The sequence below is a fragment of the Pantherophis guttatus genome, chromosome 2, assembly GCF_059756535.1.
Source record: "Pantherophis guttatus breed Tessera chromosome 2, ASM5975653v1, whole genome shotgun sequence".
Classification (NCBI taxonomy): domain Eukaryota; kingdom Metazoa; phylum Chordata; class Lepidosauria; order Squamata; family Colubridae; genus Pantherophis; species Pantherophis guttatus.
Window position 1 is genome coordinate 237204503 of NC_142064.1, and position 24150 is coordinate 237228652.

General features: G+C 36.9%; 1 protein-coding gene across 1 annotated transcript; it reads left to right on the top strand.

The window, feature by feature from the left end:
• Nucleotides 1-110: 110 nt before the first annotated feature.
• Nucleotides 111-20613, top strand: PROK2 (prokineticin 2). Its single transcript, XM_034440567.2, has 3 exons — nt 111-348; nt 16424-16549; nt 18180-20613. The coding sequence occupies exons 1-3, from the start codon at nt 277-279 to the stop codon at nt 18303-18305; spliced, it is 324 nt and encodes a 107-aa protein (XP_034296458.1). The 5' UTR covers nt 111-276; the 3' UTR covers nt 18306-20613.
• Nucleotides 20614-24150: the final 3537 nt, after the last annotated feature.

Below are 24150 nucleotides of genomic sequence, written 5' to 3' on the forward strand. Positions count from 1 at the left end.
TCGCGCTTTCGTTATGGATTGGCCGTGTATGGATTCCGGTCCCTCTCCCCGACGGCACGGCAGCGTTGCCGGGGTAGCTCGAACAGTGACTCATCTTGCTTCTGAATGGCAACCCGGGGCTTTAAAACGGCTCCGGCGACCGCAGCTCGAGCTCTCCTGTTCTTCTTCTTCTTCCCGTTGCTGCTGTCCGGAGGGAGCCTCTAGCCGAGTACTCCGCGCACGGAGAGCTGGCGACGCAGCCTCGGGACAGACAGAACAAAAATACAAGAGGACGCCATGAAAAGCCTGCCCTGCCTTCCCTTCCTCTTTCTGCTTTTCTGCTCGGGGGACTCGGCGGTCATCACTGGGGTGAGAGCCGGGCGACCGCCCATCTGGGCAAGAATGGCCGGGACGGACGCCTCTTCCGACGGTTTTAGCAGGCGGGGGAACACGGAGGGTCGGCTCCGTCCCGTCTGAAGCTGCGGTCCATTTTGGCGGGAAAAATCGAAGATCGCCCCGAAGGTCGGGATGACGCTGAGCCCAGAGGGCAGGCAAAGCAAGTAGTAGGAAGAAGCAATGCGCGCTAATCATGGTCCCCTCTATTTAAATATATATATTGGTGGAGCTATAGGGGCGCTTTTTTTTTTTTTTGGAAAGAGTCCAAAGCGGGTGAGAAATTTAAGAGTTGCCCGGGGGTGAGGGGAGAGAATATACAATGTGCTCTGAGAAAGTGAAGCTAAGCGCGGCGCTATTAGATGTAGAGCTGCCATTTGCCTGAAAATCGTTGGAAAGATTTGGCTGGGAGCGGGGGGAAGGGGTAGAGGAGGGAAGGATCGGGGCTGCAGATCTTGGGCTGGTGCTTCGCTTTGTGGGGGAGGGTGGGATAGTGGGCAGATACGAATTGTCAAGGCTGGTTGCAGAGGCGGGGGGATTAGTTCAAGATGGGAGGGCTGGTGGAACAGGAGAGGCGGGTGCCTGTCCTTGAGCCTAAAATGAGTCTCTCGTTGAATACCTGCTGAGGGCCAGACTGTTCGTCCCTGAGGCTTTGTCAAGAGGTGCATATTGGGGCGGGGAAAGCTCTGATGAAGTGTTTTTTGGGGGGGGGGGAAGGGGGTCGGGGTGAGCACGTGCTCGTAGCCTCCTTAGTTGCTGCGGAAACTTCCAAGCGGGGCTTTCCCCGCAGCGGTTTCCGCGTTGCTTTTAAAGACCAAGGAGGTTTGCCCTTGTTGCCACAGGCGATTGGATCTAGTCTGTTTCAAGGACTCAAGAGAGCTCGTTGTCCCCCCCCCCTCCTTGCTCCTATCTCACTTAATTCTCTCTCTATATATATATCTAATAGAGAGGCTTAAAAGTAACAGAATGACAGAGTTGGAAGGGACCTTAAGATAACAGGAAGAGTTTGGAAAGGACCTTGAAGGTCATCTAGTCCAACCCCCTGCTCAGGCAGGAGACCTATACTAGGGATTTGAACCACCGAACTGCTGACCTTTCTGATCGACAAGCTCAGCCTTCATCCCTGCTCAAATGTTATAGAGACACTAAATGTCTGTGGATGCCTATTTAGAAATTTATAAATCTCTGTTTTGAGCTGAAGAAGCTTCTTGGATGAGAAGCAAAACGTCTTCAAAGAAAAAAACCCAGAAAGTCTAATTGCCTCTTGAAAAAGCACATTTGGGTACAGAGACACTGTAACATTTCAGACAAATAGTTGTCCAATCTCTTCTTAAAAACTTCCAGTTTTTAACAACTTCTGGAGGCAAGTTGTTCCACTGATTAATTGTTCTAACTAAATAAAATAAATATTATTAAATAAATTAGCTTTAAGATGTACTGTAAAAATTTAGAGTCCTTCTCAACCATTGAGTTGAAGTGCTTTCTAGCCATCTTTGACTCAGCAGAAAACCATGAAAGGTGCTGCCCCAGTCCTGATCCTTATACTAAACTGGATCTGTTGCCGCAGTTTCAAATCCCTGCAGCTATCAGAAACCATCCAAGGTAATGGGTGACAAAGCCTAAGAGATTATATGTGCCTTCGGGATGCCCTTGTTCAGGGTTGCAATAAGTGCAAAATTTATATATCAAATGTATCTTACCTTCACACCAGTTACAGGAAAGGAGTACTTATTTAAGGCTGCCTCGTTTATGGAATGGGATGAAGGGAACACTGTGGGAATATGAAAGGAAAACAATGTTGCCAATGAATGTTTGTATGCGCATACATACAGTTGAGAATATAGTCTTAGCTAATGCAAATGTGCAAGGGAACATGGTTTAATTTAATTTATTTCCAAATAAACATTGGAATGGCAACAAAGTGAATTTGCTTCCCTGCCATAGTGTATTGCAAAAATTCCTTTCTGAGATAATAATAATAATAATAATAATAATAATAATAATAATAATAATATAATAATAATAATAATAATAATAATAATAATAATAATAATAATAATAATAATAATAATGTAGAACAGAAAGGATGCTGCAAAAACTCAAGAGGAACAAAAGATCAATTGCTGATCGACAAGATAATCCTAAAGAACTCAAAGAAAAGACGAACCAACCTGTTCATGGCTTGGATAGACTATAAGAAAGCATTTGATTCAGTTCCCCATAGCTGGATCAAGAAATGCCTGGAAATATTAGGCATCAGCAGCAACATACAAAAATTCATGGAATCTTCAATGAACCTCTGGAAAACAAAACTTATGGCTAATGAAGAAGAACTGGGTGAAGTTGAAATTAAACGAGGCATTTTCCAGGGCGATTCCCTTTCACCCCTACTTTTTATACTCTCAATGCTACCACTGACAATCATTTTGAAGAAGATGAACTGTGGATACGAACTTGCAAAGAAAGGACTGAAAATCTCGCACTTGATGTACATGGATGATTTGAAGCGGTTTGGTAAAACAAAAGCTGAACTGAATTTATTAATTGAAAACAAAAGAATTCAGCCAAGACATTGGTATGCAGTTTGGAATTGACAAATGTGCAACAATAGCAACCAAAGCAGGCAAGATCATAGAAGAGGATGGAATAGAACTAGAGAATGAAGAAATGATAAAGGCAGTAAAATCAGAAGAAGGCTACAAGTACTTGGGAATTTTAGAAGCCTCTGACTTAATGCATAATAAAGTCAAGGAATTAACTTCAGCCAAGTACATTCGACGAATTCGTAAGATATTAATGTCCAAATTGAGTGGAGGAAACATCATAAAAGCCATAAATACCTGGGCTATACCTGTGATTAGATACTCTGCAGGAATAATTGACTGGACCCAGATGGAGTTAGACAATTTGGACAGAAAAACAAGGAAGCTTATGACAATGAATCATGCCTTGCACCCTAAAAGTGATGTTGACCGATTATATTTACCAAGAGCAGAGGGTGGTCGAGGACTCCTATAAGTAAAGCAGACTGTGGAAGAAGAAAAATCCAGCTTGAATGATTACATCCAGAAAAGTGAAGAACCAATGATTAAGGAAGTAAATAAAGGAGGCCTTTTAAAGACAACTAAAACAAAAGCAGAATATAAGAAAGAAGTAACTGAGCAGCGAGCTGAAAATTGGAAACACAAAGCTCTGCATGGCCAATACTTGAAAAGTATTGAAGGCAAAGCTGACCAGAAACTAACTTGGAACTGGTTAAGATCAGGAGTACTGAAAAAAGAAACAGAAAGCTTTATTTTGGCAGCTCAAGAACAAGCCCTAGCCACAAACTGTATGAAGGCAAAAATTCAACATGTTACCACCAACAGCAAATGCCGCCTCTGCAATGAAAAAGAAGAGACAGTTGACCACCTGATCAGTGGGTGCAGCAAAATTTCACAAACTGAGTACCTACAACGCCATGACCGTGTTGCTAAAATCATTCACTGGAAATTGTGCCAGAAGTTTGGATTTGAGTACAGCAAAAACCACTGGGAACATCAGGTTGAGAAAGTTTTAGAGAATGAGAAACTCAAGATCTTGTGGGACTTTAGGATTCAGACTGACAGGCACTTGGTCCACAACACACCTGACATAACAATAGTTGAAAAGAAAAAAGTATGGTTCATTGACATTGCAATACCTGGTGATGCACGAATTGAAGATAAGCAGCAAGAAAAAATCACAAAGTACCGGGACTTACAAATTGAAGTTGAGCGACTGTGGAAAAAGAAATCGTGTGTTGTCCCGATTGTAATTGGAGCCCTCGGAGCAATACCCAAAGGGCTACCCCGCTATTTAGAAATTCTAAATTTGCCCGACTTGAACATTTTGACTCTACAAAAAACCACCTTACTCGGAACAGCTTACATCCTCCGACGATACCTTAACAGTTCCTAGGTCCTTGGTTAGGACTCGAGCTGCTGAGCTATTAACCAGCCTCAAAGGCTGTGAATCTCACTAAAGATTAACCAATAAATAATAATAATAATAATAATAATAATAATAATAATAATAATAATAATAATAATAGGTTTTACTTCTTCTGTTTTCCAGATTCCCCCCACTCCCCATGCATCTAAATTCAATTTTGCAAACTTTCCAAAATGTTGCAAACTTTCCAAAGGCTTTGTTAAAAGAGCTGGCAGTTCCAGATTTCCTTGCCCATTCATGTATCATTCTGTGAAAAACTGCAAAAGGAAAGCAAAAGTCTGGGCATAATTTTGAAAGGCTTTTCATTGCCATTCATTCATCAGTGTATATAGAGTCTGGATATATCAGACGGGTTTTGCGAATGTGTCATATTTCACTGCAATGTGAAAAACTAGGCTACAGTCTGTTAGCTTTCTAAAAATTTCCCAGGTTTCTCCTTGGTTAAAGATTCTATTATTCCTAACAATATAAATATTACATAGTTTTCTAAGCCCCATAACTGCTTTATGGAAGAATTATGTGCATTGTGTATTTTTTTAAATTTTTAAATAGCTTAGATGTTCACTGTGCACAGTTTTTTTCAGTCTCCTGCCTCCTGTGCAATTTGCTTGTTAAGCCATGCAGATATTAACAACATGGATATTTTACATACACCAGTACTTCTGGTGGCATAGATCACTAGCCTACTGTGCAGTATTAATGAAATTAAGACATCCATACACCCTATTCTGTATACAGGCAGTCCTTGACTTACAACTGTTTAACGAGGGTCCACAATTATGAGGGCATTGGAAAAGATGATTTCCAGCTTGTAAAGCATTTCTGACCATCGTAAAATGTCACACCACCACACACCCATGATCAAGTGATCACAGTTCATGTCCTTGGCAACTGGTTCACATTTATGACTGGTGTGATCATGTCTTGCTAATTTTTGCCAGTTTCTGGCAAAATAATGGCAAAAAATGCCATTTGTGAGGGTTGATTTGTACTTATTTTCCCAATAACAACCCTGTGAGGTGGATTGGGCTGAAAGTGACTGGCCCAAAGTCACTCAGCTGGCTTTCATAAGGCAGGACTTGAACTCAGAGACCTCTAGCCTGGTGCCTTAACTACTAGGCCACACTGGCTATCTTATTCCCTATTATACTGAAGTAATGATGTGTCTTTTCTGATTCTTAGTCCAGGAACTCAGATCTTGTCATGGTTAGAAGCATTAAACAAATGGGAGGAAGGATGATGGCTACAGATAGTATGTCCATGAAGCAAAAGCTATTTGAAAAAATTCATTAGTTCCATCTCAAACACATTTGCTAAATTACCACAGTCCAGATGTGGACTTCTTCTATATGAAGGAGATCCAATGATAAAATGTTGGCAAGAGGGAATTTTGGACTTGGGATCAGAATGTGACTAAAATTAAAGGAAAGTAAATATCCTTGGCTTATTAATGAAAAAGGAATAGAAATATCTATAACTGTCTAGCAGTATTTCTGTTTGTACAAATATTTTTTGTTTCTGACATTTATTTTCATACAGAAAAAGAAGAGCAACAAAAATGATTAGGGGTCTGGAGGCTAAAACATATGAATTGTTTTTTTAAAAAAAGTTTTTTATTTTTTAAGCAAACAAACATTTAATAGATCAGTCATTCCTTCCATGTCACATCTCGGTGTTGTCTCCAACAGTTCTTCTTTTGTTGTATCTTCTATCTTCATTCTCATCAAGTCCATTACAACAATTCATCACTAACAGAATATTCTGATTATAGCATTTTTATACATAACTATTAATTTACTTATTTGTATCTCTTTTCTAACCAATGGTAAAATTGATTCCCTATCTTAAAGTATTCTGAATCTTTTTTTTCCTTAATCATCAAAGTCAATCTATTCATTTCTGCACAGTCTAAAATTTTCTTAATTATTTCTCCTTCCAAAGGTATTTTCTCTGTTTTCCAAAAAACATATGAATTGTGATTACAATAACTGGGCATTACTAGTCTAGCGAAGAAAAGGATCAGGGGTGACATGATAGCAGTGTTCCAAACAAGGAACGATGGATGGAAACTGATCAAGGAGTGATTTAACCTAGAAAAAAAGGAGAACTTTTCTGACAGTGAGAACAATCAACCAATGGAACAGCTTGCCTTCAGAAGTTGTGGGAGCTTCATCACTGGAAGCTTTCAAGAAGAAGAGACTTGTCAGAAATTGTTTAGGGTCTCCTGCTTGAGCAGGGTGTTGGACTAGATGACCTACAAGGTCCCTTCCATCTCTGTTATTCTAAGTCTTTTAAATCTAAGTTAACCATTGGAAATAGGTTTTTGTGTATATATGTATGTGTACATGCACACCTTTGAGTCAGTATAGATTGGACAGGCCTGTGCAGTTTTCTTCTGCAAGATTTCAGAATTGATTTGTCACTGCCTCATAGGACTGAAAAAATGACTGGTCCAGAATCACCCAGCTGCTTTTGTACCTAAGGTAGGACTAGAACTCACAGTCTCCCAGTTTCTATCCCAGCACTTTAACCATTGCAACAACCAGCTCTGAAATATCCATTATTCTGCCATAAAATCTGCTGTGTACTTAATGAAGCAAACATAGTACATGAGCTAATATCTGGGGGTGTTAAATTCTTAATGCTTATCCAATTAATCTATAACCTAAACAGAATGAAGGAGTTGTTTCTGGTATTTTCTGGCAGAAAAGTACTTTTAAAAGTGTTAATTCAGTGATTGAAACCTGTCTCGTTTTCCTTTTTCCTGCTGCCAGTCTAAGAAAGAAACTATGTGTATGTATGTCTATATGTGTGAACAACAACTACTAATTACTCTTGTCATTAAATGCACTACTTGTAGCATTCTGAGTATTATCAACATTTAATAGTAAATTGTTTGGATCGGGAATTCAGCACCTAGACCTTTAACACTTTTCTCTCTCTACCATTAAACTGAGTGAACTGTCTACTTCATTTTTTTTTTTTAAAAAAAAAGCTGTTTATTGGATTTTTATTCCATTGCAGTTGTACAATGTTTATGGTGACTAATTGCACCAAATGAGGAGTGTCTGACTCTCAGATGAAAACAAATCCTCTCTCCTCACATTCTGAAGACCATTCTCTGACATAGTGCCTGGGATTCAGAAGATCTGACCCTCTTGGCCTTTCAGACAGCATTAAGTTCTTCCTGGTTCTTTTGGGGAAAACCTTAATGAAGCCCAACTATGAGTTGTTTTTGAGCTCCTCAGTTACAATATGATGATTATTTTTAATTGTATTTTGCACTGCTGTTTATTGGGGGTTTAAAATTATGATTATTTTTATGTTTTGCTTATTAGAGTTACTTGTTTAAGATTTGAGACTGTATAAAATGCTCACAATAAATACATTTAAAATGGAGGTAAGGTTCCGTACAACTTTAAATCTTGGGTGGGGGGGACTTCTTCGTGTAATGTACTGTTGTTTTAAATATATTTTAAAACAATAATAGTATCAGTAGTTGTTAAAAGCTCCCGTATTTCCCTTCATTTTATCCCCACAATATTCCTATGAACATGTTGGACTATGAGAAAAGGCCTATACCAAAGTCCTGCAGTGAATTTCCATGGCTGAGGGTGGACTGCCCAATCGTAGTCTAGCATCTTGACCAAAACATCATGAAGAAAACTTGTTAAACACCATCCCATGACACCAAATTCATTAGATTCTGCTGAAGTTTGACTTTTGCGGCAAAGCTGCATAATACAGAGCACGTTTTCATTTATCTGGGACAAAAGGGAGAGCTCTGAAATTCTTTCAGTTCTGAATGAGTGTCTCTAGGCTTCGTTTCTGATCTCCTACAGAGCCCTGGGATGCTACCGTGCTGCTATAATAGCAGTCATGCCACAAAGAAGGTGGGAGGAGGGCTTTGATCATCTACATAACATAAAATGCCATGTCGCCAAGTGGAAAGGAAGGCGCACTGCTGAATTCTATGACAAGTCTGGGGTCTTGAGATAGCTGAAAAGTGATTTATTTGTTGAAAAGATGAGTTTCTCTCTTACATTTCTACTGCTCTATTCAACAATCACTTACTACGTTCAAGAAGTGTTAGCATTCTTTGAGAGCAGTTTTTCTACATACCATCCAACATAGCTACTTGAAATTTGGCACCAGAGAGGCTACTGGTTCCACATTCTCTGCCAAGAAAATAAAAAAATAATAGCTTGAAAACTCCTACACCATTTCTATGGAAATGAGTCCGTCTTGTCCCCTTCTAACGTTCTAGCATATTTTGAACATGTAATCCATTTTTCTGAAAAAAAAAAAAAGAAGTTGCCTCATTCGTATTTTGCCCATATTGGCTCAAGGAACTACACTGAAGACAGACGACCTCTGGCCAGCTGTGATTTGAATCAGATTGTGTCTTTTCAGCAGCTCCTGTGTGTGGCTGCCTGAGACAAACTGTAAAGGCTGCCTTTACAGGCTACTGAATTTCTCTTTCAACCAAAAATAGTGTAGTACTTCATGTACTTGCAAAATATCCTAGAGCAGGGGTGTCAAACTGGTGGTCCGGAGGCCGGATGCGTCACATGCAGGCCACGCCCAGCCCAGCTCCATGAAGGGAAAAAACATCGTGAAATGTCACGTAACGGCAATGTGATGCCGCAAGTTTGACACCCGTGTTCTAGAGGAAGTTATGGTTCATCATGAACTTACAATCACCGGTGAATTGAAACATCTATAATTTTAAGACATCTGAAACATGGATATGGAGATATTCTTCCAAATCAACAAGAGGGAACAAACATCATTGCAAGTCCTATGGGATACCACAAAAAGCATATATAAGAGGACTAACAATTTCATTCAAGGCAAAGAAAAATAGAGAGAAACAGCAAAGAAGAAACAATTTATTGATTGACCTTGCAAAACAGGAAGCAGAATTACAGAATAGACCCGACAGGAAAGAGATCAAGGAAAAAATAAACCTTATTAAACATGAAATAAACTTAATAACAACAACAGAAATAGCAAGGAAAATCAAAATGGCAAAACAAAACCAATTCAAATTTGCAAATAAAACAGGACGTTGGTTGGCTTATAAGTTAAAGAAAGAAAAGGACAAAAGACTAATACATCAACTACAAGACGAACAAGGGCAATTGCAGCATACGGATGAGGAAAAAAAGCGAATCGTAAGAAACTTCTATCAGGAACTATATGCACAAGAAGAAATCCAATTGGAAAAAGTTAAAGAGTATATAAATAAAACCAACATTCAAGAAATAAAGGAAACTCAAAGAGAACTCTTGAACAGACCAATATCGATGTCAGAATTAATTGAAGCAAAGAAGAAACAGAACAACAATAAAACACCAGGTCCAGATGGTATCCCGGTGGAATTTTACAAAATTGAGCACCAGCCAATAGATGATGTTTTATTACAAGTCCTGAATGAAGCAATTCTAGAAGCCAAAACTCCCAAATCATGGATAGAGACAATTATTACATTGATACCCAAAGAAGACTCAGATCTCACCCAAACTAAAAACTACAGACCCATATCGCTTCTAAACGCAGACTACAAATTATTTACATCAATTACGGCCCAGAGAATGAAGAAAATTATCGTGGATTATATCCATCCAGATCAAAATGGATTTATTCCAAATAGGCAAATTAATAAGAACACAAGAACAATAATCAATATCCTGGAATATTATGAGCAAAAATCGGACGAAAAAATGGCCTTACTTTTCCTTGACGTACAGAAGGCGTTCGACAACCTTAATTGGGGACTCTTAACATTACAATTAGAAAAAATGGGAACCGGCGATAAATTCCTAAATATGATCAAAACAATATACTCCGACCAAACCGCAAAGATATGGATAAACGGAGAGACAACAGACCAATTTAAAATATCCAAGGGGGTGAGACAAGGAAGTCCACTCTCTCCTATACTATATATACTAGCATTGGAACCACTGTTGAACGAAATTAGGAATGACAATGAAATAAAAGGATTAAGAACAAAAAACCAGTAGTATAAACTACAAGCATTCGCGGACGATGTAGTATTTATTTTAGAAAGACCAAAACAATCAGGATTGAATTTACTAAGGAAGATAGAACAATATGGTGAAGTGGCAGGATTGAAAATTAATAGACAAAAAACAAAACTACTAACTTGACAAAATTTGACAAAAACCCAGGAGAAAGAATTGGAGGAGACGCTAGGAATACAAACAACAACAAAAATAAAATATCTAGGAATTTGGCTTACGAATAAGGTATCATCTCTTAAAGAAGACAATTATAATAAATTGGCCAAACAAATCCAAAAGGACTTAGAGGCATGGAGTAAATTGAGACTATCGCTATTAGGCAAAATTGCTTCAATCAAAATGACAATTTTACCGAAATTACTATACCTATTTAGAACAATACCGATAAATCCAGGGAAATCATATTTCAAAGATCTTGATAAAATGACTTTAAAGTATATATGGCAAGGGAAAAGAGCCAGGATTAAACTGAAGCACCTACAGGACACTAGAGAAAAGGGTGGCCTGGGACTCCCAGATTGGCAAACTTACTACACTGCAACAGCTTTAACTTGGATCAAAGATTGGATGACACTCGAAGATAAACGAACGTTAGCATTAGAAGGATTTGACCTATCAAAAGGCTGGCACGCATTCTTATGGGAGGAAAAACCCAGGCAACATGAGCACTTCAGGAGACACTATATCAGAGGAGCATTGGCAAAAATTTGGACCGAAATAAGGAGAAAACATTACGATAAAATCCCAAGATGGTTATCAACCATGGAGGCCCAAATTTATCCGAACACAATGGATATAGACAAGATGAAAACCTATGACGAATTGTTGAACACAGAGGGAGAAATGAAAACAAGAGACGAATTGAGACAACAGGGCACGGATATTGACTGGTGGCCGTATTTACAGATAAAATCAAGATATAAAACCGACATGAAAAAATTTGGAATCCAAAAAGAAAGAAATGAATTAGATAAAATCATAATGCAATCAGACAATAAATTAATAACTAAAATATATAATTATCTATTAAAATACAAATTGGAAGAAGAAGTGGTGAAGGAAAATATGATTATTTGGGCTAAAAATTTTGGATATAATATTAACCTAGAAAATTGGGAGAAAATGTGGAAGGTAAATACTAAGCTGACAATGTCCGTGCCCTACAAAGAAAATACAGACAAGATGTTTTATAGGTGGCATCTCCCCCCCGCACGCCTGGCAAGGATGTTCCCCAATGCGAATCAGAACTGTTGGAAGTGCAAAACACAGAAGGGACCTACTACCATATGTGGTGGTCATGCCCAAAGGCCAAAAAATTTTGGAAAACAATTCAAAATCAGCTGGAAGAAATCACCACCCAAAAAGTGCCCTTCAGACCGCAAACATATTTACTAGGGATACTGACAAAGGACTATAAAAAAGAGACACAATACTTGATAATACATATCCTGACCGCAGCCAGAATCACTTTCGCACAAATGTGGAAACTAGAGGACACGCCATCAGAGGAAAAAATAATACAAAAAACAATGGAATGTGCGGAAATGGACAAACTTACCAAAGAGATACAGGGAAAAGAAGATTCAGAGTATTATTTAATCTGGCAGAAATGGTACAACTGGTTAGATAAAAAGAATACGAAATAAGGGAATACCACCCAATGATACAAAAATAAGGAAATAAAATGAAATATCGTTGTATAAACATTGATACATGATGAAAGATAAATATATAGAGATATATAGATATATAATTACCGAAGTAGCTCTATTTTTAAAGTTCAAGCTGTAAGACTTGACCTTTTTGTATAGTTAGTTTATGTATAGTTTGTTTAAATGTCTACGTCTGTATATGTATGTTTGTTTATTAAATAAAAAATTAAAAAAAAAGAAAGAAACATGGATATATAAGATCATTGAATTAAAATGTTGATAAGAAGGTAATGACAAGGAAACCTTTTTTGGAGGCTGAATTAGGTTTTTTTTTTTTTTTACATTGCTCTACGAATGGATCTAATTTTTTGTCTTAATTTTCTGGTTAATGCTTTAATTGAAGTTCTTAATGAACATAGTAAAAGCTAATACAAACTAAAGTATATATGACTACAGTATGTTTAATAAACATAGTAAAAACTAATACAAACAAAAGAAAAATAAAAGTTCAGAAGATGCAGAAAAATGAAAAAGAAAAAGGTAGAAGACAAAAGAAAAAGGCAACAAAGACAATAATGAAGAAGTGGCTTTGAACATTCATGACACACCAGGCATAAGTTAATATACAGACTTTCACTCTTTTTTAAAGTTGCAAATTTAAAAAAAAATCTCTTCTCCCTTTTTATTTTTTATCTAATTTTTATCTATATGAAACCCAGAAATCATCTTTTCAATCCCAGTTCAGCAAAAGGTCCAGAAATATCAATAGTTTATCCCTGTTCAAGTAGCCCAAATTTATATGTCATTTTTGCTCTACACAATCTTGATCTTTAAAATCATTATAATGGTATTGCACGATTTGATTTATCATCACTTTTTTGCATTTAAAAGGAGCCTTCAACCAAGCCTTTCACTAACCCACTTTGTAAATCCCATAAGCATTGTCTAGGGTTTCTTGTCACAGGTGTTCAATGTCCAGATCCTTTTCTTGATTTGTCTTTTATATTCATATTTTGGTAATCACAATTTTTTCCATGTGTTTGAACTCTACAGTGTCTGTATAGGTAAACATTTTTAAAGTTTTTCTCATTATGTTCTAAAAGTCTATCCATTGAAATTTGTATCCTTTGTATTAGGTATTAATATTTCAGTCCCTGTTTCAAAAAAAAACTCCTTAAGAAAAAGTTAGGCTTAGCCATTTTAATTCTTTTTCTGCCCCATCTTTTAGTTTCTTATAGTATCCATTTGCAACCTTCATCAAACTTTAGTTTCTAATAGGGGGTTAGTTCAGTTTCAGTCATTTCCCACAAGTATATTAGTAAATTATATACCCTGTTTCCCCTAAAATAAGACATCCCTCGATAATAAGCCCAATCAGGCTTTTGAGCACATGTGCTAAAATAAGCCCCCCCTGAAAATAAGCCCCCCCACAAATATTTAAATGCATGTACAGCCGGTCTCCATTTCCTCTGGTTATGTTTAGAACCACAGAGCTGGAAATCAGGTAAGATGGCAAGAGGAGCCTTGTCTTGCTCCACGCACCCCAAAATAATAAGACATCCCTGAAAATAAGGCCAAGCACTTATTTCAGGGTTCAAAAAATATAAGATAGGGGCTTATTTTCAGGGAAACATGGTACTTATTTTTTTAAAAAAAATCTTACCACAAAAATAACCAATACTCCAAATATATTTGATCTTTCACTCTGTTTAAAACTTTCTTAAATCAAAATCTCCCTCTTTTGCTTTTCTCAATTGTATACTATTTAAAACTCTTAACTTCTGTTTAAAATGTATTAAATCCAAATAAGAAGGTAATACTCATCAGATGCTCATTATTTTGAAGGTCTCTAATATCTATAAAGTGATTAAATTGAACTTTTCTGAATATGATTAGAAAGTAAGTTTAGCTGGCTTAGTGTCCTTATGAAAGAGTCTGTCACTGGTGAGACCTGAGATATCATCTCCCTCAACCTCTGGCGCTCAGAACCACGAGAGATTGCTGTTTTACAGTCAGTTTCCTTACAAGAAAACTACCATTCAGAGCACTCATGGGCAATTTCCCAATCTTTCCTTCTCCCAAGAGATTCAAAGGGACAGTCTACTTGCCAGTCTTTCATTCTTTACAGCAGTTGTCTCCATTTATTCACAAAGAATTCTTCAGTCAGTCAGGACTCACACTGGAAGCCTACCTTCCTAATTTTCAATATAATACAATTGTATTCCTGAATTGCAATATTATTATGTGGAGAATCTCGACTTTTTTTTTTTCCTCAGACAACAGCTATTTAATAAATACATGTGATGCTATCAATTTTACTGCTGAAATCACATAGTTATGCAGTAGAATATAGTGTAATTATATTCATAATGAAACCCTCTAAACAGAACATTTGTTTTAATGTGCATTAATGTGTCCCTCAGCACCATTATCAGCTCATAAAGTCATTCCACTTATTTATTATGCCATTGTGGAAAAACCTTATAATATTTGGTAATCTTAAAACCTGAAATAAAAGAGAAGCCAAAATAAGTGCAGTAATATAACAGTGCAGTCCTCAGTAATTCAAATCATTGCATATTTGCCAACATCAAATCTGTTCCTATATTTCCCTGGAAACATTTTATTAAATAAATTAAAACAATACTTTGTCTCTCATTTTTACTCATATCTCTAAAATTACTTGTGCTGGTACTCCATTTTCAATTTGCCTTTCATTGCCTTTTATGCCTATATTTACAACTTTATTAAAACTGTTTGGTTTTTATATCTATTATAGAACATATGTGTTTCATGTAAATCCATTCAGTTGATTTTTTAAAGTAATATAAAAATATATAAAAGAAACTCTTCATATACATATATATAATTCCATACCCAGAAACCTATGATTTATCTGAAATAGCATCTAACAGATTCACTGAGGAGGGAGGGAGGGAGGAAGGAAGGAAGAGAGGAGGAGGAGGATGAAGACGAGAAGAAAGAACAAGAAAGAAAAGAGAATCCTTGATTCCAAAACCAAAAAGTTCTCTTGCCTTCAGCATTTTTTTTCTTTCTTTTTCTTTGCAAAGGGCCAGGCTGGGCGTGTCTTGTAAGTTCAATAGTTAAGAAATTCCAGGTTCACTTTCCTGGCATCAAGAACATATTTCTAGAGGAGATTGGCTAAATGTTAACCTTGTGCCCATGGGGGTGCTGCAATGGCTGTATGTATCATTTGTTCGGTACCACCCTAGCTTGGAACAGTTGCTCAATGAATGGGCGTAACTCAAAGACTACTTGTATTGCTCATTTCTCTAGGTAAAGCTATATCTATGTATCTACCTTCTCTGTTTAGTTGGCTATATGAAAAGAACACAGACACTGTTTTGGCAATATCACTAAATTATCAGAACTTCCAGGCAAAATGCACTCAGACGTTCTTCAAAGAGATGGGGAAAGATGAGCAATTCCTCTGGTCAACCCTTTTGTAATGATAAAGGACAAAAATGCTTCAGACAATCTCCCCATCACGTGAAGATAAAAGACGGAGAAGCATATTCAGACTTGCAGAATTCTGTTATTATAGCTGTTCTAATAAAAATAGTTTTAGGCCTGCAGGGTGTCTGTTTCTTAGTCTAGTCTCCCTTATGGAGCTGACATAAGGTAGGTGGGGGCTATCTCTCTTACGGGAAATCTATCTGTTTCCCACTTAGGAAACAGTAGTCTTCATCTAATTTTTATGTTAGGGAGTAAGATGTATGTATTTATTTGAAATATATGCCTGGAGGATGCAAGACAGAGATTTTTTATCTCAAAGTTGGGAATCCTGGGAAGTGAATTTCTAGGTCCACCATCAATAGATGAGGCAGAGCATGTTTCATCCTGATACATTCCTTCAATGACAAGCAGGTACCAAGAGAAACTGTGGCTCACTGTTAGAGAAGCAGCAGCTCTTACAGCATTAGATGTAGGGTTCCTCTAGAACGGATCCCCAACAGCTCCTGGACAGGCCCTGGTCCGCGACATGCCAGAAACCGGTCCACGCAAACAAGTGAAGCCCTATCCATGGGATGCAGGCAGCATGTGAAACCACACCCCCTCTGGTCAGGGGAAAAACCTCTCCCCATGGAACTGGTCCCTGGTGTCCAAAAGATTGGGGGCCACTGCTCTAGGAGATATTTGGAGAGCAACGACCACCTTGACTAAACATTGCAGTAGTGATGCGAATTAACTCAAATTATTTCAGTAGTTGCTTGCTCACATTTATGTCTCTGATTTTATCTTTTTGTAAACAACATCTCTCTTTTAGATATATGAACAAATAATTAGAATAACCTGAGATTATTTTAGTATTTCTTTTCTGTATGTAATGCTATATATCTGTGTATTACATTTAAGGCTTGTGACAGAGATCTGCAATGTGGTGGAGGCATGTGCTGTGCTGTTAGTCTCTGGATCCAAAGTCTTCGAATTTGCACACCAATGGGCATCTTTGGAGAAGACTGTCATCCTTTAAGTCATAAAGTTAGTGTGTTATATAATATTCTGGTTCTTTTATAATATTAAATATAGAGTAAAATTTTAATAGAATTATTAGCTATAAACCAAACTGTATAAAATAATATTCTCCTTGCAAAAGTTAAGAAAGTTTTCTATCATTATTCATATTGTACAATATCCTTATAAAAGATCTTAGGCGAACTAGTGTTTTGGATTATAGAACTTGATCAGCATGTTATTATCTACTTTTACTTGATCTTGTTTTAACCATTTTAAAAAATTTAAAAAATTTTTTTAAAAAAAATTTGTTAAAGGAGAAATATTTATTTTATTTATTTTTATTTTATTAGATTTATATACCGCCCTACTCCCAAAGGACTCAGGGCGGTGAACAGCCAAAAAGATAAAACACACAGATTATAAAATTTAAAACAGTATAAAAATTTGGCCCGAGACGAATTAAAACATTCCCATATTTAAAAACAGATTTAAAATTACTCATATACCATTTAAAAGGGAAAGTTAGGCCAGGCCAGCCTGTTGAAATAAAAAGGTCTTAAGGGCGCGGCAGAAGGTGCGTAAATCTGGGATCCTCTGTATCTCCGGGGAGAGCTCATTCTAGATAACAGGTGCCCCCACAGAGAAGGCTCTCCCCCTGGGGGCCACCAGCTGACACTGTTTGGCCAACGGCCAAACTATTAGGATATTTAGATCCTTATGTTCTTCTAGACAGAGAAGTTTATTTAAAAATCATATTTGAAACAAATATTTCTTTGATCTGTGGCAAGCAACATGATGGCTTTCAGATGGATTTTAATTTGAACTCCACCAAGACAACATGAAAGATGTGATCTCAAACAACTGGAAGGAATCAGGTCATCTATTCCTTATACTGGGGTACTTCTTTTAAATTGAGTGCTTTCTATTGAGTTCCTAATTGCCACCTTTCTGAACTAAATTATGATGGTCACTATGACTAAAGTTCCTCTTGTAATACCTAAAGATACCCAGTGTTGGCCAAAGAATTTTACATAGAATGTGATGTGAAAGGATGTTAAACAAATATTTTTATTTTTATTTCAAAAACTTCCTTTAACTTCTAGGTTAAAAGTTGAATCCAGACTGTTAGTTGCACAATCCCCATTGAAATAAGTGGGAACAAAAATCACAAAGTTGTAGCATAAATTTCAGTGGATCAAATCTCCTGTTAACTTAAGCTTTTTTAAATTTAAATTTGATTTAAACTTCTGGAATTTATGAATGTGTTACAATCGCACCCCCAGAATTCATATTCTTAGAGCAGAAGATGGGAAAAGGCACCATTATATCATGAATATGTCTATTAACTGATAGATTTAAACATGTTTACACTGTCCTATTTATTGCAGGTTATGCAGAAAGAATAATTTCTTGTTTGTAGTTACTGCTTCACTCCTCTTTATTAATCATGTTTATTTACTACCATTTGTTTTCTAGTACATCCAATATCTCTTCTTTAAGGAGACAGAGAAAATAGTATAATATTTGTAACTAACAGAAGTATCCTCCAAAAACTGAGTAACCAACGTATAATACTGTATGTGGTTGGTTGAAGCCATTGCTTAGTTTTGGGGGGGAGTCGCCCTATGCTTTAACTCTAAATATTTCTTTCCAGATTCCATTTTGGGGAAGAAGAATGCATCACAGCTGTCCCTGTGAACCTAACTTGGCTTGTGTCCGGATTTCTCCAAGCAAATACAAATGTTTACCAGAGTTCAAAAATGATGACATCTATTTTTAGCAGAAGGATGGTGAAAAATTCTGTGTCATTACATATTTCATGAATGAAGACCCCTATTTCTTATTGTGATGACATTGTTTGACAGAGGACATTTAGAGTATATTTTCTAGCCTTATTATTAAGATACTATATTTAAGATTAGCTGAAGTATTTTCCTTAGACAAGTACAGTTTCTTTATATTTTTATCAGCTCAAATAAGGATGGGCTGAAGTAGGCCTGTATAACATGAGAGATGCTAACTGGAATACAGTCCATCATTTATGCTTGGCAGACCAAGGGAGACCCAATTCATTTTGCTGCATACAAAAATATTATGGCAATGTCATAAAAGTAGACAAATTGGGCCACAAGTGGAGCACACCTAGAAAAAAGGCATATTATTGTCAAATTTTTGCCATTAAAATGCTCTAATCAGTCACCCAGACCATTCAGTAGCCAGTATCACCAAATCAGTTTTTTTTTTAATTGGAAGATTTTCCTTAGCCTGCCAAACTGAATGAACACATCAATCTTACTGATTACCCCCTCCCCCCCCAAAAAAGCAAAGAAATCTCTGCATCAAACTCCCAGTAGATTTGTACTAGCAAATTTGGAAAGAAAGCAAACACTTTTCTATTAGAAGCTCTGGTCTTTAAGGGGAAAATAACATGAAATTCTTTGTATTGATATCAGTGATCAATAAATAAATTTGAATGTAAATGAATAAATTTATATTAGCCCCAAAACTAGGATGAATACAATGCTGGTAGGGGTGTATGTCAGATTGCGTATGTGTGTTATGTTGCTGCACTTTGGAGATACAGCTGGAATGCCCTATTTGGGAATGTCAGTGTGTACCTGTGCTCTATTGGAAAATTATTTCAGAGATACTTCCTCACCTAAACCAAGAAACAGAATGACTATGGCTGGGCAAAAAACCAATGGGAGCAGAAGCAATTTTCAACTTCCTGCAGGCTTCCCCATTGAGTTTCCTTGTGGGAAGCTGGCAGAGAGCATTCCCTTCCCTTCTTCCTCTGTCATTATTTTCCTTCCTTGTCTTCCTCCCACTCTTTCCTCCCTCCCTCCCTTCTTCCTTTTATCTTTTCTTCTCTCTATCCCTCCTTCCTCTTTCATTCCCATCCTACTTTCATTCTGTCATTATTTTTCTCCCCTCCCTCTCTCCCTCGAATTCCTGTCAGCTTCCCCATTTACTTTGCTTGTGGGAAGCTTGCAGGGAAAAAATCAGCGGAGAAGCCAGCAGGAAGTTGCAAGTCCAAGAACACCAGGCAGGTAAGTGCCTGCTGCTGGAAGAGGGAGGGAGGATGGGAGGGAGGAAGCAAAGGGGTGCATGATAGGTGCCACATGGGTTGGGGCCAGCATATGGATGGGTGACATAGGCTAAGAAAGGTGCCTGGGGGTGGGTGAGAGGTACTGTGTGGGTTGTGCGGGGGGTGGGGGCACTCAGAACAAGAAGAGTGAGTGGATCACAGGTGTGTAAGAGATGCTGCGCAATCAAGTAGGGCATGCAAGGGATTGTAGAGGGAAGAATGTGAGGAGGTTGCAGGTGTGTGTGTGTGAGGGGTGCCGCATCAGTTGAGGATAGCATGCAAGGGAGTGGCATGAATTAGGAAGTGTGGCTGAGATTGCTTGGAAGATTGCAAGAAGCACCATGCAAGTCAAGGACAACACTCAGAGGGCAGTGTGGGCTGGGAAGGGTGCAGGGGTGCACAAGTGGTACTGCATAGGTTGGGAAAGGCACACAGCAGGGGTGCAGGTTGGGGACGGGGTGTAGGGATGCACAAGAGACGTCACATTGGGGAATGGCACATTGGGTAGCAGCACATTCAGGAACGGCATATGGGGATGCACAAGAATGCTGTGTGAGTCAGGGAAGGTACACAATGGGAGCAGGTCAGATTATGGGAGTGCAGGTGCATCAGCAGCCAGTAGCATTGAAGCAGCCACAACTTCCTCAAATTTCATTCTTAAGCAACAGTTGCTTAAGATATTTTAATTACACATTTGTTGTACTAAGTATGTTTTTCTTTAAAATTAGACATGTTGCTTTAGGTTGAAACAAAGTTATTAATTTCTTTAAAACCAATAATCTGCACCACAGAACTTAAATTTTGGAAGAATCATTTAACATAAAATCATATAATGAAAATGAGAAAAAGAATTGTTTCATCTAGCATAAATACAACCTGAAATCCAGTTTCTTGTTATATTTTTTAAAATCTGAAATTTTTTTGAAGCCTCTGACTTCATATGTAAATATAGTGATATGCAAAGGTTTCTGTATCAGAATAATAAAATTAAAATATTTTATTGAGGTCTGCATTATTTGTACATATAGTTTTTATCCTGTAAAAGTTGTTACCTACCAACATTATATTCAGGAAACATTCTAAAAACATGCATGTGCTTAGATTTAACAGAAAAAAATGTTTAGCTTAAATATAGCCTATTACATTTAATATGTTTTTTCCAATTTTTCCAATATATGAAAATTCTGGAGATGTTATAAAGTTTCATAGATAAGTTGACAATTATCAGAAAAATTCTAAACATGTTCATTTAGAAATAAATCTGATTGAGTATGAGTGTGTAAATTGTGTTGGGTGTTGAGGACTTCCTTACAATAATCGTTTTGTTTCTTCATTTCCTTTATTTAGAGAGATAAGATCTGTTAAGTATTTCAAGAAAATATGAACTATAAAAATGAAACAGAATTACACTTATATTTATTTGACAGTATATAGGCAAACAATAGGTAAATAACTAAAGCCAGATATTTGTCATTTTAAGTGAGGCTACTAAAAACTAGCATGCATAGTCAATATAAGCTTATTCTAAATTGGTGGTAAAGCATTGGATGTTTCAAATCAGAATATCTTGTTTACATTAAAGTAGCATGTCAGGGAAAAACTAGCTTAATCCTTCCAAATAACATGGAGCTGTACATTATTAGGAAATTAGAGAAATCTTAATGCCAGATATGAGTCACTCTGTGAACTAATAAAAAGAACAGTGTAGAAATAATCATAACATGTTTCTGATTAGCTAATAAATTTGAAGACATGACCAAACTATTTTTTACTTACAGAAGTTTGTAAAGCAGCTTTATTGCTCTATCCCTGGAAATTGATTTTAGATTAAAGAAGATACCCAAATATAATCATGCATTTATTGAAGGAACAATATTTGTCAGCTACCCTAAATGTACTCTGCTTAATCAGCTCTAGGTGGTTAAAATTCTTGCAAAACAGATTTGGAGACCATGAAAAGTAGAAGGAAATGCATATGCTTAAATCTGCTTTGGTTTATAAGAAAGCGAAATGTTTCGGAGAATGTCTAGGAAACCAGTTACGGTACATAAACTTGCATAGAATCTTAAGAATAAATGAATTTGGAAATAATTTGGTTAAACCATTTCAGGCTTGTCTTGCTATTAGTTCTGTAGCACTTCAGGTTTGTTTTATCCTTTTTTAATTGCCTCTAATAATCTGCCCATTTTTGGAAGAACTCAGTTTTCCTCAAAAATGTCTTATTTTTTCAGTGTTTATTTTTTCAAAATACATAAGTGTATCAAATGCCATAGTGCCCTCCACTGAGATCTTTGGTTTCTGAAATGTATGTCATTTGCAATATTGTGAAAAGACTAAGATGAAGCAGCCTACAATAAAATATATAAAGTGGAACGGCAATACAATTGTTTTTGATTCATGGAACGATGAAAGAGAATCTAGTCAGGTGCAGTGCTTCATATAGCTCATATCTTGTCAGAACAATGCTGCCTTTTATCAACTGGCAAACTATTTTTCAGGCAGGCATTGATTGTGTGAATGGAATTCATCAGGCGAACACTTCAAGACCAAAAAAACTCTGTCCTTGCTACAAGGTCCCTCATGACAGTTGAGAATGAATGCAAAAACAGATGACAAAATGATGCTGCTTTATCAATGGCTCTCGATCAGTGGAAAACAGCAAGGAGAAAAAGAGGAGGAGGGAGAGGGAATTGTTTATCTAAATTTTGAACTTCTATTATGCGATTGGTTGATTAATATCTTATTGGGAAAATGGTTAGCCTAAGGCAGGGATCAGCAACCTGCAGCTCTGGAGCCGCATGTGGCTCTTTCACCCCTCTGCTGCAGCACTCAAAATATGTGTCACAACCGCCAATGTACGACACCCACTGGCATGCGATTTATTGAGCTTTTCAACCCCTGGTAGGCCAACCATGGATAAATCCAAGAAAAGAAAAGTTTCAGAAGAAAACAGAACGTTTAATTCAACTACATATGCTAGTTTTGTGGCCACTCAAGAAACAGTCAGGCGCGGGAAGGTTTTTGTGGCTCCCGGTGTTTTCTTTTCTGTGGGAAACGGATCCAAATGGCTCTTTGAGTGTTTCAGGTTGCAGACCCCTGGCGTAAGGGGACATGACAACTAGACCTAAACAGGTCAGTTTCTAATTCCTAGCTGACATTTCTATGCAATCAGCAACCCATCTAAAGTATCTTTTTTCAATCTTCAAGAAATGTTAAGTCAGTGATAATACTAAACTCCAGTACAACTGAGTTGTATTTAATTTCTCTGTTTCAAAGATATATGAATATATGGGGAAGCTATGGAGATACAGAATTTTCATAAATGTCCAACAGCTGTATTTTTAAAGTAAGTTTTCCAAATGTTGTCACATAATAACGTTCCTGGTTTTAATTCTTTAAATTTTCAAGAATAACAATGCATCTTTGATGCATGAAGACTATCCTCTTATGCCATGTTAAATGGAAACTGCTTCTGATAGATTTAATTCTGGAGTAGCATTGTCTAAATTGGTGTTTCACAAACTTGGCAACTTTAAGATTTGTGGACTTGAACTTCCAAAATTCTCCAATCAGCCATGCTGGTTGGGGAATTCTGAGAACTAAAGCCTACGTGTTTTAAAGTTGATAAGTTGGGAAACACTGGTCTAAATTGCTAGGTGTCTATTGCTTTGTATGAGCAGCTGACCCAAAACAATAGAAAACTTTATTGCTTGGTACTAGAAGAAAAGATAAACTTTATGTTAGAAATGCTAATTAAAACATGGTTTTATTTCTTAAAATAAAATTCTAGTTTTAAGTGTTACATTGGTGAGAATCTGAAAATTGGTCTACATACAAATCAAGTATGTGATCAGTTTTATTTTTATTTTCATTATCCACCATATATCAGAAAAACTAATCCTTTTCAGAGTTAATAGTTGATTTAGGCCAGTCTCCAGCAATGGATAATAACCATTTCTACTCAAGTTTAAAAAGTGATAAAACAAAGATGCAAATTAAATTTTGAAAAAAGAGAAAAATATATGAGCATAAATAATTATATTTCAAGAGAAGCAAAAGCAAGAAGACAAACAACTTCCAGACCAGTTGTGGATATTTTGAAAAAGAACATTGATACCTTCTGATTTCTTAAATTTCGGTCATAATTTCAAAGAAGCAACAATCTCTATTTGCTAAACAAGATGAAGAAAAATATTGTTCATAAAAGTGCCCAAAATATAACAAGTACAGAGGAATTTGCAAGGGAGTTGGTGCATTGTAGAGGAGATCTGCTAATTTTCAGGATGATTATTTGATTGCTTGTGTGGAGCTATGTAGTTTTTTTGGCTGCAGAGATGTTTGCTTCTTTGCTGAGCAGATGATCTGAGCTCATCACCAGGATAACAAATAGAAACATAAATTTTTCAAAGGAGGAGAACTGGGAGGGAGGCAATTCGATTTACCTCCAGATACTAAGCTTCAAAGGAAACCAGGACTACACACTGTCTAGATATATAATACAAGGGGGTCCTTTTAGATTCATACTATCTAAGAGCTA

Coding starts and splice junctions, on each gene's coding strand:
- PROK2 (XM_034440567.2), top strand. CDS start 277: ATGAAAAGCCTGCCCTGCCTTCCCTTCCTCTTTCTGCTTTTCTGCTCG. Junction 349..16,423: donor ACTCGGCGGTCATCACTGGG/GTGAGAGCCGGG, acceptor ATTACATTTAAG/GCTTGTGACAGAGATCTGCA. Junction 16,550..18,179: donor GTCATCCTTTAAGTCATAAA/GTTAGTGTGTTA, acceptor ATTTCTTTCCAG/ATTCCATTTTGGGGAAGAAG.